The following is a 17035-nucleotide window of genomic DNA, read 5'->3' as shown; positions in this document are numbered from 1 at the left end:
AAAAAAAAAAAAAAAAAAAAAAAAAAAAAAAACCTCTCTCTCTCTCTCTCTCTCTCTCTAACACACACACACACACACACTCTCTCTCTCTCTCAAAAAACTCACTTGCATGATCTTACGCATACACACATGGCAGGCACACTTGTTTCTGCTACTATCAAAGAAAGGCACGTTCATAACTCCCCTGCATTAAAAGGACACATAATTTGAACGCAGAAGGTCACTAAAAAACAAAAACAAAAAGAAAAATATTCACAGCCATTAAGATAATATTCACAAAATGGATATTAACTAAATTAATTGGTTAAGAAAACCTGAAAAACAATTTGAGCATGTTTCATGACCGAAAATTGATTAGCCAAACTACAGAGTGAAGGTGCAGTACGAATCACATTCTCACTGGAAAAAGAAAGAGGAAAGATAGCAAATAAAAGAAAAAAAAGGTAAAATAATGAAGAGCTACCTAGTATCTGGATCTTGTTAATTTATATATGGTAATGGTGGGGATGTGAGCAATCTTGTTCCAATACTCCCCTTTCTGTGACGACCCTCCTTTGAGGCCGCCACTGTTACTAACTTTTTAACTTGTACTTACTGGGGTTTCTTAAAATATGCGAAACATTTTTTTTTTTTTGATATAAGAAGGAATACTTTCATAATTTGTAACAATAATTTCAAATAAGTGAATCACTAAATTTCTTAAAGCTTTTCTTAATTTTAGTTAAGATAAAACCTTTTAGGAATATCCTTCAAATGGAATAGCATTTGAACTCTTGTTTTAAATACTCTTTAAAAGCTTTTCTAAAACTAGTCATTTCAATCGGCCATCTCATTTGACTTTAAAACGGATTTCGTGAGAAATCTTAAATTCAAGTACATCTTAAAGTCCTTTTAAAATTACTCATTTAAATCGTCATGTTTAAAATTCATTTATTTGTTGCATGTACTGTAACATTCTAAAACTTAAATACTCAAAACTAGGGTTGTTAGTTACAACCTTGGTTTTCTTAACATACATATGTACGTATACTTTTTAAACATACATACTTGAAACTTTTGAATCATATAGACATATACATGATTTTTCTTAAACTTACTGCGGAAAATAACTGCGTGAGCGGTATCCATTCCCCATCTAAAGGGATTAAAGAAAACGGGATTCAAAATAAAGTACAATAAAAAAAGAAGCAAAAGGGGAAATTTTGTCATATATTTTATATCGTTTTGGCGGCATGGCCGAGCGGTAAGGCGGGGGACTGCAAATCCTTTTTCCCCAGTTCAAATCCGGGTGTCGCCTAATCAACAAAAGAATCGAAATACTTTATTTTGTTTTGCTGATATAACTTGCCAAATTTTTTTCCAGCAGAAGCAAGTAGAGGAAAAGGACTCTGGATACTTGCTTGATTCTAAGTATCTGGGGGGTTCTACTCTATAAAATGCTGTAAATACTTTCGCTAGGGTTTAGGAAAAGATTATAGTCGTCAAAAAGAACTGGTAAAGTTTGATATGATAGCGCCCTTCCACTACTAATGTAGTGTCTACTGATAATGTAGTGTCTACTGACTGGGTCTTGAATTAGATTGGATAGCCGGACGGAGAATCTAATGAAATTTTGAGTTGCGGAAAGAGCAGAAGATACTTTGTATACATACTCATGAAAGTCTCTGAGTACTCTGACATTCATTCAATAGTAATTCGGTTGAATGGCTAATTGGCTTTTACTTTAACTTAAATTTATATTTATATAAACTTTTAGTTTATATACTTTTACTTATTTATATATTATATATTAATATATTAAAGTTTTAACTTAACTAAAGTACAAAAATAAATTTGAACTTTTCGATAATCTCGAGTCAAGAACGTAATAGGACGTCTTCGATTGGTTCATAGCGACAATCGAAGATGGTAAGATTGAGATCAAATAAAAGGGAAAAATCGAAAAGAAATAAAATAGGAGTATGCGATAGATAATGATCTAGCTTGATTCTATATTTTTATACTTTTGAATTAATGAAATGAAGGGCGACAAAAGAAAGAATAGGTCTTATTATTCTGACATATTATTAACATTCCTTTGATACTTTTGAGACTTCAAGGGCTGTCTCTGCCTATTTTGCTTGTACTTAATGTTTTCCGATTATACTAGAGATCTTTTAGTATAATCATTAGAACTTGGTCTAATTGGATTTATTGGATTTTTTCATCAATGGTGTTGGATCAGAACCCCCTTTTGACTCTGCGCTGGTAATTCTACTATTATTAGTAAACAATAATTGAATAATTCCTTCATAGAGATCGAGGACATAATTCACATGGATATAGTAAGTCTCGCTTGGGCTGCTTTGATGGTAGTCTTTACCTTTTCCCTTTCACTCGTAGTATGGGGAAGAAGTGGACTCTAGAAGTACTACTAATTGAGTTTAGGAATCAAACTGTATCAATTTTTTTTATAGATCGTTCTGCAAAGACTTTTTTTTTTAATTCACTATTTCAATTTAAAAATTGAATTTCAAAAAATTTTCATTTCGAAGTTATATGTATTGGATTCTAGTGGAGTAATGTATTCTATAAATAACATATGAACTCTTTCAATCAAACAAATATTTCAATTATTCCTATGTTCGTATTTCGAAAGTACTCCAAATGGTATGAAATCTTTTCCAATCGAATTCTTCATAAATTTTCTATATCGACAATGAGTAAGAGTAAGAACGAAAGCCTTTTATATACTTTACTTTTTTTTTTACTTTTTATTTGTTATTTTTTTCCGTCTTTCCTCTTCAAAGAGAAAAGAGTTCTGTTATTACATTACGTGGATACACTTTTTTACGGGAAACAACATAGACATAGTGGTTGTACAAGGAGATACTACACATAAGAAAATATTGTCTTGGGCAAGTCACATATTGCGCACTTACCATTTGTTTTATTATTTTAAAAATTTTATTTATGCTGGTCTTTTTTTTTCATTTCATATAATGGTTGAAGGGTTAAAATTGGTGAGGTTTATTAATCCTTTTCGAAATCCGAAGAAGTTCCCATGGAACCTCTGGATACTCTGTCAACTGGTTAATCAATTACTTCTTTGTTGGAATGCTAACAAGAAGATTACTTGATTTTCTTTTATTATACCCATACCTCTTTTTCTTTCATTGATTTGATTCTTTTTTTCAATGGATATCGGAATTCATATTAAAAAAGATAAGAAATCTAGGAATTAGAATCGTAAGAGTAAGAGCTGTCTTTCGATTATTTCAAATTGATTGGAATCAACACAAATCAAATAAATCAAATAGAAATAGATGAAGCAAAGAAATAGGATTGGGACATGACACTATGTACATTCTATATGGAATTTATATCTATATAATGTCAATTGATATATATTAAATTAACCTGTATCGTCATACAGCAAACTTTATACAGTACAATAATAATACTAGTATGGTAGAAAAATCGTTTTCTACCATACTATCTAGTATCTCATAGAATACTGCTGATTCTAGTTCGATGATTTCATTTAAAACGTGAAATTTGAATCCTTTTTATTTTATTTCTTCTCTTCAATCATTGATAAAAACTAAAAAGTCACAAGTTTAATTTAAATTAATCACTTTGACTTACTGTTTTTACGTATATTATAAGTAAAAAAGCAGTAGGAATTAGAATGAACAGTGCAGTAGCAATAAATGCGAGAATATTTACTTCCATAATTTCATCCTTTCGTTTTTCTTTAATTCGCAATAACTCGGGATTTAATCCCATAGAGATAATAAATCTTTTGTCTATAAATTCAATGAGATGAATTACATCGAGATATAATCGAATCGGATCAATATCATGAATAACAATATCTGACAAATTGATTCATCGTCAAGAATTGAATAATATAACATAGGAAGATCTTTTATCCATATCGAATTCCAAAGTCAATTTTGATACAATCAAAAACCCCTTTACTTTAACTTTGATTTATATTTTTCATTCTTTTCCACCCTTTCTTTCTATAAACTAGCGCCCTCCTTGTACAATCATTTGATGAAGTATCATCTAACCGCTTTTACACTTATCATTGGTTCCAAACAAAGCCAAACAATAGAAATTAAAAAAATAAAAAGATAAAAAGAAAAGGGATTCCTGTTGGCAATGAAATTCTACTCTTTGTACTTTCTTTCACAGAACAGAAAAATGGAAGATGAATTGCTGTATTTTTTTATTGGATTTGGATCCATCGGGACTGACGGGGCTCGAACCCGCAGCTTCCGCCTTGACAGGGCGGTGCTCTGACCAATTGAACTACAATCCCAAGGAAATAACATAATAAAATAAGGTGTACAGTATACATATTCTTATGTTTTTATTCAAATACTTTCGATATGGATATGAACTTTAGCAAGAGAGGCAGTGATTACTAATAATCTTGTCGTTATTTCCAAATTAATTGGATAGTCAATCTTTCAATGAAAAAGGTCTTTTTTTTCTTTACTCTTTTCATTAGACTTTACACTTCCAGATCTTGATATGAATATAGATCATTAGCAAGATCAAAACTTGTTGGAAAAAAGAAAAATAAATAGAGTAATAGCGATAGGGATAAAGATATATCAATATCAGAGATTTTGACTGGGATCGAGCATTTCTGGAGAACAACAAATGGCTTATATCATTTCATGGTGGATCGGCGAATTATTGGGCCGAGCTGGATTTGAACCAGCGTAGACATATTGCCAACGAATTTACAGTCCGCCCCCATTAACCGCTCGGGCATCGACCCGGGAAGAATCAATCCAGGCTTAGTGATAATCCACGATCAACTTCCTTTCGTAGTACCCTACCCCCAGGGGAAGTCGAATCCCCGCTGCCTCCTTGAAAGAGAGATGTCCTGAACCGGTAGACGATGGGGGCATACTTGCCCAACCGTCATCATACTATGATCATAGTATGAATAGTTTTTTGAAATTGTCAATATAATGGAATCGTATGACTCAACGCGAAGGATCTTTCTGTCTTTCACGATTATAGAGAATTCTTTGATTATTTATATTCCTGAATCGTTCATTCTAATCGACATTTTATAATTCCATAAATAAATCTATTTTCTTTTTTTCTTTAAATTTAGAATTTAAATAATATTATTAATAATTTCAATAATTATTAATAATGTTAATATTATTTTATTTAATAAATCTTTTTTTTTTTTTCTTTTTTTTCTAAGAATTTGGTTTGGGGGGCAAGCTGAATCGCTTTATTAATGATTCGATGAAATAGTTTGGATCTAGGTTGAATTGGTAGGTACCTGTATCAATCAAATGAATTTCGTTATGATGGCAATTAGAATCTGTCTTGAAACAATTCCTTGCATTGATTGATATTTATGAAATCAAATATCACTAAACCCCCTTTTTTTTTACTTATACTTACAATTTTTTACTTATACTTACAAGTATATCCTATACTCATTATGTAAATCAAATTTATCGTTCCTGAATGAACCACTATACGTTTAAGATATATTATAACGTATACGATGTATTTATATACATATAATATGTATATAGACTAAACACATAGTGATTAGTGGCTTATTCAGGAATTGAATCAAATATGCCCTTTTAACTCAGTGGTAGAGTAACGCCATGGTAAGGCGTAAGTCATCGGTTCAAATCCGATAAGGGGCTTTGTTTTTTTCATAAAACTAGCACGGTAGTATTCATATTTGAAGGGAGAATAGAGATTTTATTAATATTTTTCTTTTTTTTAATAAATAAGTAAGAAACCATATTAATTCATTATACTATTAATTATACTATTTATTATAGTATAGTAATTATAGTTATAAGGTTGAACATTTGCTATTATGTTTATAATAATCATATATTATATTTTAATATTATAATGAATAGTATTAAGTTTATACTGAAAAATAATAAGTTGTCTACTTAAATTTTATGGTTCGAATCTTTAGTATTCTATTATTTATTACCTGTGTCTACTATTTAGGCAGAATACCGTCACCCATTCTTACTAAGAAACTGAAAGAAACGGAAGAAAGGGGGGAAAGTGAGGAAGAAAGAGATGTAGAAAAAACTTCAGAAACGAAGGGGACTAAACAGGAACAAGAGGGATCCACCGAAGAAGATCCTTCTCCTTCCCTTTTTTCGGAAGAAAAGGAGGATCCGGAAAAAATCGATTTTAAAGAGACACGATATAAAAATAAACCCGTTTATGAAACTTATTATCTGGATGTGGATCGGAATCAAGAAAATTCGAAGTTAGAAATATTTAAAGAAAAAAAAGAACTCCTCTGGTTTGAAAAACCTCTTGTGACTATTCTTTTCGACTATAAACGCTGGAATCGTCCATTTCGTTATATCAAAAACGATAAATTTGAAAATGCTGTAAAAAATGAAATGTCACAATATTTTTTTCATACATGTGAAAGCGATGGAAAAAAAAGAATATCTTTTACGTACCCACCCAGTTTGTCAACTTTTTTCGAAATGATACAAAGAAAGATGTCTCTGTTCACAACAGATAAACTTGACTCTGATGAATTATATAATAATTGGAGTTATACTAATGAACAAAAAAGAAAAAACCTAAACAACAAATTTATAAATATAATCAAGGATCTTGACAAAGCTCTAGATAGTAAATTCCTTATTTTGGATGTACTAGAAAAAAGACCTAGATTGTGTCATGATAATACGAAAAAAAAATACTTACCAAAAGTATATGATCCTTTCTTGAATGGGGCATACCGTGGACAAATTAAAAAAAGGTTTTCACTTTCAATCAAAGATAAAGTTTCCATACAAAATTACATAGAAAGAGGTTGGATAAATAAGATCCACGGTCTCTTTCTTATTATTAATTATTTAGAATTTGAAGAAAAAAAACCATTTGATAGAATTGATAAAAGATTATTATCAACAGAAATGAATTTTTTCTTGAACTTAATCAATGAATTTAATGGAAAACCAACATCAAGTTTAAATTTTAAAAAATTTTATTTACTTCCTGAACATAAACAATTACGAATTAATTTAGAAGGACGAGAAAAAAAAATAAGATTTCTATTTGAAAGATTTCTAACGGATCCTAACAATAAAACAATTAGAAAACAAGCTATTGGGATAAAAGAAATCAGAAAAAAAATTCCGCAATGGTCATACAAATTAATCGACGATTTGGAACAAGAGGAGGGAGAAAACGAAGAAGCTTTGGGAACGGATTCTCAGATTCGTTCAAGAAAATGCAAACGTGTATTGATTTTTAATCATGAACTCGAAAATACCAATGGTTATAGTAATTCCCAAGATACTAATAATAATGATGAAAGGGACGACATTGCTTTGATACGTTATTCGCAACAATCGGATTTTCGTCGAGACATAATCAAAGGCTCAATGCGCGCTCAAAGGCGTAAAACAGTTATTTGGAAAACCTTTCAAGCAAACGTACACTCCCTTCCTTTTTTGGACAGAATCGACAAAGATGTTTATTTTTCTTTTGATATGTTGAGGCCGATAAAAAAAAAATTTCAACATTGGCTATGGAAAAAGCCAGAATTCAAAATTTCAGACTATAGAGAGAAAAAATCAAAAGATAAAAAAAAAGAAAAAGAAAAAAGAAGGGAGAATGCACGTATAGAAATAGCGGAAACCTGGGATAGCATTGTAGTTGCTCAAGTAATAAGAGGTTTTGTATTAGTAATCCAATCAATTCTGAGAAAATATATTATATTACCCTCATTGATAATAGTTAAAAATATTGGTCGTATACTATTATTTCAATTTCCTGAATGGTCGGAGGATGTAAAGGATTGGAAAAGAGAAGTGCATGTTAACTGCACTTATAATGGTGTTCAATTAGCAGAAAAAGAATTTCCGAAAAACTGGTTAATAGACGGTATTCAGATAAAGATCCTATTTCCTTTTCGTCTGAAACCTTGGCACAAATCTAAGCTTAAGCTACGAAACAATTATAAGGATCCAATGAAAAAGAAAGAACAACAAAATGATTTTTGTTTTTTAACAGTTTGGGGAATGGAAACTGAACTTCCTTTTGGTTCGCCCAGAAAACAACTTTCATTTTTTGAACCTATTTTTAAAGAACTCAAAAAAAGACTTATAAAATTAAAAAAGAAATGTTTTAGAATTCTAATAATTTTAAAAGAAAGAACAAAATTATTTCTAAATGTCTCAAAAGAAAGAAAAAAATGGGTTATTAAAAATATTGTATTTCTAAAAAAAATAATAAAAGAACTTTCAAAAATGAACCCAATTCTATTAGTTGGATTAAGAGAAATAGAACTATATGAATTGAGTGAAAGCAAAAAAGAAAAAAATTTGATAATCGATAACGAGCTAATTCATGAACCGTCCATTAACATTCAATCTACAAATTGGACAACTTTTTCATTAACAAAAAAAAAAATACAAGATCTAACTAATAGAACAAACACAACCATAAATCAAATACAAAAAATTTCAAAAGACAACAAAAAAGGATTTATAAGTCCACATATAAATATTAGTTCTAACAAAATGAGTTATAATGATAAAAGATTGGAATCACCAAAAAATATTTTGCAGCTATTAAAAAGAAGAAATGTTCGACTAATCCGTAAATCAAATTATTTTATAAAATTTTTCATTGAAAGAATATATAGAAATATCTTTTTATTTATCATTAATATTCCTAGAATAAATGCACAACTTTTTTTTTATTTTTTTGAATCATTAAAAAAAATTGTTAATAAAACCAGTTCCTATAATAACTATATTTACAATAATGAAAGAAATCAAGAAAAAATTGATAAAACAAATCAAAAGATAACGCAGTTTATTTCGACTATAAAAGAGTCACTTTCTAATATTAATAATAAGAACTTGGAAACTTTTTGTAATTTATCTTATTTGTCACAAGCATATGTCTTTTACAAATTATCACAAAGCCGGGGTTTTAACTTTTTTAATTTATATAAGTTAAGATTAAGATCTGTCTTTCAATATAATGGAGCTTTTCTTTTTCTTAAGAATGAAATAAAGGATTATTTTCTTGGAACACAAAAAATATTTCATTCCGAATTAAGACATAAGAACATCCCCAATTATGAAATAAATCAATGGAAAAATTGCTTAAGGGGTTATTATCAAAATAATTTATCTCAGTCTAGATTAGTACCACAAAAAGGTATAAATATAGTAAATCAACACTCTATAGCTCAAAATAACCATTTAAACAAATATGATTCATATGAAAAAAAGCCATTAATTAACTCCGAAAAAAAAAATGTTAAAAAAAAATATAGATATGATCTTTTATCATATAATTTTATTAATTATGAAGATAAGAAAAACTCATCTATTTATGGATTACCATTACAAGTAAATAATAACCAAGAGATTTTTTATAATTATACCGAACATAAACGAAAATTATTTAATATGCTGGTAGGTATCCCTATCAATAATTATCTAGTAGAAGATAATATTATAGATATAAAGAACAATCCGGATAGAAAAAATTTCGATTGGATAATTCTCAATTTTTGTCTTAGAAAGAAAATGGATATTAGGGCCTGGATCAATATGGATACTGACGCCAACAGTAATAAATATACTAAACCTAGGGCTAATAATTATCAAATAATTGAGAAAATCGACAAGAAAGATCTTTTTTATCCCACGATTCATCAAAATCAAGAAATGAATCCATCAAAAAAAAAACTTTTTGATTGGATGAGAATGAATGAAGAAATACTAAGTTGTCCCATATCGAATCTCGAACTTTGGTTTTTCCCAGAATTTTTGATACTTTATACTTCGTATAAGATTAAACCATGGTACATACCAATCAAATTTCTCCTTTTAAATCTTAATGTAAATGAAAATGCCAGTGGAAATAAAAATAAAAAAACGACTGGAAAGAAAAAAAGAGATATCTTTATATCAATATTTTCAAATGAAAAAAAATATCTTGAATTAGAAAAACAAAATCAAGTAGAAAAAGAATGCGGAATCAAAACAGATTTTGAATCAACTCTCTCAAATCAAGAAAAAGATATTGAAGAAAATTATGCGGTATCAAAGATGAAAAAAAATAAAAAACAATCCAGGACCAACATGGAAGCGGAGTTTGATTTCTTACTAAAAAGGTATTTGCTTTTTCAATTGAGATGGGACGATTCTTTAAATAAAAAAATGATCGATAACATCAAAGTATATTGTTCCCTGCTTAGACCGATAAACCTAAGAGAAATTACTATAGCCTCTATTCAAAGGGGAGAAATAAATCTGGATCTTCTAATGATTCAGAAAAATTTCATTCTTACAGAATTGATTAAAAAGGGAATATTACTTATTGAACCAGTTCGTCTGTCTAGAAAAAATGAAGGACAATTTATTATGTATCAAACTATAGGTATTTCGTTGGTTCATAAAAGTAAACACACAATTAATCAAAGGTATCGAGAAAAGGGCCATGTTGATACGAAGAATTTTGATGAATTCATTTCAAAACATCAAAAGATGACTGAAAATCGAGACAAAAATCATTATGATTTGTTTGTTCCTGAAACTATTTTATCCCCTAGACATCGTAGAGAATTGAGAATTCTAATTTGTTTCAATTCTAGGAATAGAAATGGTATACCTAGCAATGCATTTTTTTGTAATGAAAATAAGGTAAAGAGTCCGGTTTTGAATAAAAGCAAAATAAATCAAAATAATATAATTAGATTAAAGTTCTTTCTTTGGCCTAATTATCGATTAGAAGATTTCGCTTGTATGAATCGCTATTGGTTTGATACCAATAATGGCAGTCGTTTCAGTATGGTAAGGATACATATGTATCCGCAATTTAAAAATGAACTTAAGCGTGTACTGAAAAAAAGTGAAATACGGATTGATTTTATTTCCCGTACTATATTGCATATATGAAGACAAATAGATGCACACCTATATTGTTTTCTATTCCATTATGATACACGATACTAATTTAATGACATATCAATATCTAGAAATAATGCAAAAATCTTCTTAGTTTATTTTTAAATTTTAGATATAATTTTTTATCTTTTGTGAGTGCAGACAACTATCTTTTTGTTTACCTATTCGAATACAATTTTCAAATTGGAAATTATTCACAAAATTAAGATTATTCACAAAATTAAGATTATTGTATTGTGTATGCCAAATAAAAAAAAAAAAATGAATAACATTATTATTATTGATCAATAAAAAAATCTAGCAAAGCAATAAGGGCCGGTGGGGGGGAAGATTTCATTTTATGATAAAAAAGTCATTCATCTCGGTTATTTCACACGAAGAAAAAGAAAAAAACAGGGGGTCTGTTACATTTCAAATACTAAGCCTCACTAATAGGATACGAAAACTTTCTTCACATTTGGAATTGCACAGAAAAGACTATTTATCTCAGAGAGGCCTCCGTAAAATTTTGGGAAAACGCCAAAGGATGCTGTCTTATTTGTCAAAGAACAATAGAATACGTTATAAAGAATTAATTAATCAGTTAGATATTCGGGAATCAAAAATGCGTTAATTTGAATTTGAGGAAGCGTTTTGAATTATTGAATTATTTGATTTATTAGATCTTGATTTTTTTTTATTTTAATGAACTTATTTTCGCTTTTCAGTAATTCATGAAAGAATCAATCGAGGAAAAAGAAAAACCTATGAATATACCAGCTCCAAGAAAAGACCTCATGATAGTAAATATGGGTCCCCACCACCCATCAATGCATGGTGTTCTTCGACTCATCGTTACTCTCGATGGTGAAGATGTTATTGACTGTGAACCAATATTAGGCTATTTACACCGAGGAATGGAAAAAATTGCGGAAAACCGAACAATTATACAATATCTGCCTTATGTAACGCGTTGGGATTATTTAGCTACTATGTTCACAGAAGCAATAACCATAAATGGACCGGAGTTGTTGGGAAATATCCAAGTGCCTAAAAGAGCCAGCTATATCAGAGCAATTATGTTGGAGTTGAGCCGTATAGCTTCTCATCTCGGCCTCTAAAGGCCCCGTTTGGCTGAAAGCCGTAGCTGTTGTTTTTCTTGAAACTGTTTTAGTCAAAAACTGTGCCGTTTCGGGAATCTGTGTTTTAGTACCTCTTAGGGTCGGATTTTGAAAATCTTTTCTTCATCAAATTTCTTCATCTCGTCGAAATATAAAATTGTCACTTTTGTGAAAAATCGAGATTCAGCTTCTAAGGGTCCCGTTTGGCTGAACCAGTGGCTGCCAGTTTTTTTTTCGAAACTGTGTTGGACAGCTTGTCCGTTTTTGCCAAATGGCTTCAAACTTGGTTTTAGAGTTAAAATTAGGTTTTGTCATAGTAACCGAAAATGTTCAAAACATCCAGGGCTATAAGTTCAAGCTTTAAAACATTAAAAACTCTCGCTCTATGGTCCTCATTTTCGCGGTCAAAGTCACCGGAAAATTTTTCCTCTAATTTGAAAATAAGCAACTTAGATTAAGCATAAACATACCACATCAAACTAAGCTCAAAACTCACAAAACCAACATAAAACTCACACACCCTTATTACAATCTTATCTCTTCAAGAACCACAAATTTACATCCATAAATCCAAGCTTAAAGTTGGCTAGAAATTAATGGAGGGGAGTTTAAGAACTTACCCTTGAAGAATTCTCTCTTTCTCTTGAAAAACCCTTGAACTCCTCTAGGATTGTTAATGGCTTGAAACTATAAGAGTATAAGGAAATTTGAGAAGAATATTTCTCTATTTCAAACTTTCCCAAAACATGAAAAAGAGAGGATTTAGAGTTTCTTTACCCTTAGAGGAATGCTTGACTAGTCTCCTCCTAGAATCCCTTAATCTCCTTCTTCTTCTTCTATGGTGTGCTAGGGGCTCAAGTTTTGGAGAGTGGGAGAAAATATTTGAGAGGAAATGGAGAGTGTGTGGCCGGATTTTTTGAGTGGGGAAAAAGCTAGGAGAAAAAAAATGAAGCTTATCCTATGTTGGTTCCTTTTATAGGCAACTTGGAAATTATTTTTTTAATACCAATTCCACTCCATCATTCAACCAAATTTTTGGTTCAAATCCCCCTTTCTTGGCCGGTTTTGGAAGGAGAAAAGAAGAAGCAACTTTGCCATTAATTCCCCTTCAACCACTAACATCACATCACCTTAACATAAAGTCCTCTAGCACACTCCACTAGCCAAAGGTTTGGCTCTATTTTTTCATGCATGGCCGGCCAAGTGGAGGAAGGGAGAGAAAAAAATCTCACCTACCCCATTGTACTCTTGTCCACTTTCTTAAGTTTCCCTTAGAAACTGATAAAAATTATACTGACTATAAGAGAGTAACTTAGCTAACAGGAATTCGTTCCCATTTCTGACGGTTCCTTTTTCTACTGCTTATTTACAGTTAAATGTTAAATCCTTGACTGCTTTGGATATCACATTAAATTCTTATTCGCGTAATATCTTGAACTGTTTACAGTCTTGAAATTAATTCTAGACTGAACAAATTCTAAATTTAACTATCCTGCGTTAATTTTCAGAAATGACGTTGTTTCTGACGGTGTCAACTCCCGAGTTCACATTATACCCTTCTACTATGGGTATTTATCTTCTGACTTTAACCTAGCTGTCTGGCAATTAAGGATTTTCTCTTTTTTTAAAAATGTCAGTGCGTTTTTTTTTTTACACTGCTAACATCATGCTGTGTTTGGAGATTCTTGAAATTAAGATTCTCAAACTATACTTGTACTGAAAATTATTCCGCCTTAAAGTACGGCAAGAATTTATCGATCGAATTTACTTGATCGAAAACATGAACTTAACATGAAATCTGCTACAGAATTTAGGAATACATCTATTGATTCCATAAATCCTTCAGTCACATAATATTTTCTAGGAAAATCCTTGGCTTAAATAAATAAATTGTATTATTTAAAGTCTGGAATTTTCTCAGTCATTACACTTTCTCCCTCTCGCACTTTTCCTCCAGCAACGGACATTTATACAACGTAAAGCTTAGAAGAGAGGACGGAAGCACTTTTTCTGTAATTGTCTGCAAGTTAAGACAATTTCCGATAGAAAGTGAAGTTAAAGAGGTGAGTTGTTGAAGCCCATTGCTGTCCAGTGTTTTAAGCCATTCAAGATCCCAGATTTGAAGCTCTGTGATAGTGCTAGGCAGCAGCCCTTCCTCTGGAAATGACTCCAAATTATTTTCAAATGTACAAGTAGTAATTCTAAATGTTGTAAGATTGGGAATTCCTTGCAAGTTCCATCTCATTCCGGAGTTGATAACCTTTTCGCAATTGATAATCCAAATCTCAGTCAGATTGGGGCAGTCATATAAGTTGAGCAGAGGAATCTCTAAATTCTGGCCATTCCTGAACACAAGGATCTTCAAGCCAGCAGGAAGAGACCTACAAGTTGTTGACTCAAGACACTTGCTGATTCCAAGACCTTCAAGACACCCAAACGATTCTACAACATCATACCCAGTAATCTTCTCACAGTCTTCAAGGTCTACATTGTTGACGATTGGCATCATTGGTAGGGAAGAAGCAAGTTCTGGACATGCCCAGATGGAAAACTCTGTTAAATATGGAAGGAGGCGAGGCAAGTCTCCAGTAAGCTTCTTGCAACGACTTATAGAAAGCGATTTAAGCTTTGGGAAAGCTTCATCTGGCATTAACCATTCCTCCCAGTATGACATATTATAGAACTTTAGGCTTTCCAACGATGCAAAAGGCTTTGCACTTGATGAGCTACTCCCACAAAACTCAGGACCCACCCTTACTATTGCATCAAATCCTGAAATATAAAGTTCTTTGAGGGACGGCAATTGACCAAGTGGGGGCAAACTGAGGCAATATTTGCAGTTATAAAGTCTAACATGGACTATATTGTAGAATGACTCATCGCCTATCCAACTTGGAAATTTTGTGCCTCCATAGTCACTAATCGCAAGCTTCTTCAAGGTTGTGCTGGGCAATAGATTGTCAAGCACATTCCTTTCATGTTCTGTGGAATCAGTTTCATAATCAACATCCCATTCCAACTTCAACACCTCAAAGTTCTTGTCCCTCAAACGGGCTTCCAAAGCATCATCTGCATTTATTACATTCTGTAACTCTCTAATGCAAATTTCCCCTCTAAGACCAGCAAGTTCTCCCAACTCTCCTATTTTGGTTCCATCTTCTTTTCCCACAATGAAGGTACTTAACTTCTGGAGGTTCTTCAGTTCACCCATTTGTGTAGGCATATCTCGTAAGCCGCTTCCAGCGATGTCAAGATATCTCAAATTAATGAGACGACAAAAATCTTTAGGCAGCTTCGCAAGATTTTGACAGTTTGCCAGCTTCAGCGTTTGTAAATTGTACAACTTGCTGAAAGCTTCGGGCAATCTTTCAATTTCAGACCCCGAGAGATTCAAGTAGCGAAGATGCCTTAATTCGCCTATTGAATCAGGTACCTCGACCTTTCCACGGACACAAGACAAAGACAGAGCTCTCAGACACCTTGCATTCATAACAAACTCATTTGCATTCATCTCAGGTAAGTCCCCTCGTAGAAGAAAAGTGCGCCAACGAGGTGTTTCAGAAACAAAATTGGAGAATTCAAAGAAATTCTTCTCACTCATAGCATACGTAAGATGACGTGCTCGCTTGATCATCGCAATTTCCTTTGAGGTGTTGTCATCTAGGAGAAAACAATATCTTCTTGATACATGTTTAGCCAAATCAACGATAAGATCATGCATACCAAAAATGGAACGGCTGTCGTTACTTTGTTGTTGAAAAAATGATCTAGATACTAAATCATTAAAGTACTCATCACCCACTTCTTCCATTCTCTTACTTCTCTTTGGCTGCTCCAGAAGATTTTCCGCCATCCATAGTAAGATCAAATCCTCCTTTTCAAATTCACGGTCCTTGGGAATTACTGAACAATAAGCAAAACATCGTTTTAAGGGAGAAGGGAGATAATGGTAACTCAATCTCAAAGCTGGAAGAATTTTGCTCTGCTCATCTGTAAAATCCCAAATATCACTCTTCAATATCTTTTCCCATTCCCCAACATCCAACGTAGAGCGCAATAGTCCTCCAAGTGTTTTTAGAGCTAACGGCACACCTTTGCATTTCTTTACGATTTCTCTCCCAATTCTTTCTAGTTCTCGATGGGCAGTAAAGTCTCCAGCTCCAGAAGCATGCTTTGCAAAGAGTTCCCAACAAGCTTCCTTTGATAATTCCTTCAGAATATGGCTCGAAACTGTTCCCATGATAGTAGCAACCCTTTTGCTTCTTGTTGTCACGATAATCTTGCTTCCATGAGCCCCATCTTTGAAAGGAATCCTCAAGTCCTCCCAATCAACATAACTCTCATTCCAAACATCATCTAAAACGATCAAGAACTTCCGTCCGGTGAACATCTCTTTCAACTCAACTTGTAGGGAATTTAGGTCTGTAACATCCTTAGCAGAAGCTGAAGACACTGATTGAAGCACCGTTTTTGTGACCCGAGAAATATCGAATTCTTCAGAGACACAAACCCATGCCTTGAGTTCAAAATGTTTCTTAACTTCATCATCATTATAAACTAGCTGGGCAAGAGTGGTTTTTCCGAGCCCGCCCATGCCGACTATTGGAATCACGCCTATCTTACCGCCGGGACCTTCTTCATTTGACAGCAACAATTTGATTATTACCTCCTTGTCATCATCTCTACCATAGACACTGGATTCTTCCACCAACGATGTTGAAGGTGACCTCCATGATGAGATCTTTCCAGCACACTCTTTATCTCCATGATGAGCTCTTCCAGACCAAGGATATCCTTTTGACTCGCAATATATTCCAACCTCTCAAGAATCTCCTCAATCTTGGCCTTCCTCTCCCGATCAGTTGAATCGTAAATAGAGGAAAAGAAGTTACTCACCTTGCTTAGGCCGCCGGTTCTCGACTCGGCTTCCATCTTTTGCTGGAGAGCATCAGCTTCAATTTCAGCCAAGAGATCTTC

General features: G+C 32.3%; 1 protein-coding gene and 2 non-coding genes across 4 annotated transcripts; 2 read left to right on the top strand and 1 right to left on the bottom strand.

The window, feature by feature from the left end:
• Positions 1-46: 46 nt before the first annotated feature.
• LOC112094350 (putative disease resistance RPP13-like protein 1) lies at positions 47-16807 on the bottom strand. Of its 2 annotated transcripts, XM_024174979.1 has the most exons (3): positions 13989-16807; positions 464-535; positions 47-184 (listed from the first exon to the last, which is right to left on the bottom strand). In XM_024174979.1, exons 1-2 carry the CDS (start codon positions 16650-16652, stop codon positions 464-466), a joined length of 2736 nt encoding a protein of 911 aa, XP_024030747.1. In that variant the 5' UTR covers positions 16653-16807; the 3' UTR covers positions 47-184. The 2 variants fall into 2 exon arrangements, with proteins under 2 accessions (XP_024030747.1, XP_024030748.1); XM_024174980.1 differs by lacking the exon at positions 47-184 and having other exon boundaries at positions 284-535.
• TRNAC-GCA lies at positions 1227-1297 on the top strand. The gene has a single exon. It is a non-coding gene; the product is annotated as a tRNA-Cys (tRNA).
• On the top strand, positions 5610-5681 carry TRNAT-GGU. The gene has a single exon. It is a non-coding gene; the product is annotated as a tRNA-Thr (tRNA).
• Positions 16808-17035: the final 228 nt, after the last annotated feature.

This window comes from Morus notabilis, unplaced genomic scaffold (assembly GCF_000414095.1).
Source record: "Morus notabilis unplaced genomic scaffold, ASM41409v2 Scaffold7344, whole genome shotgun sequence".
Lineage (NCBI taxonomy): Eukaryota > Viridiplantae > Streptophyta > Magnoliopsida > Rosales > Moraceae > Morus > Morus notabilis.
Note: the sequence above shows the minus strand (reverse complement) of the source record. Positions and strands in the feature narration are given on the sequence as shown.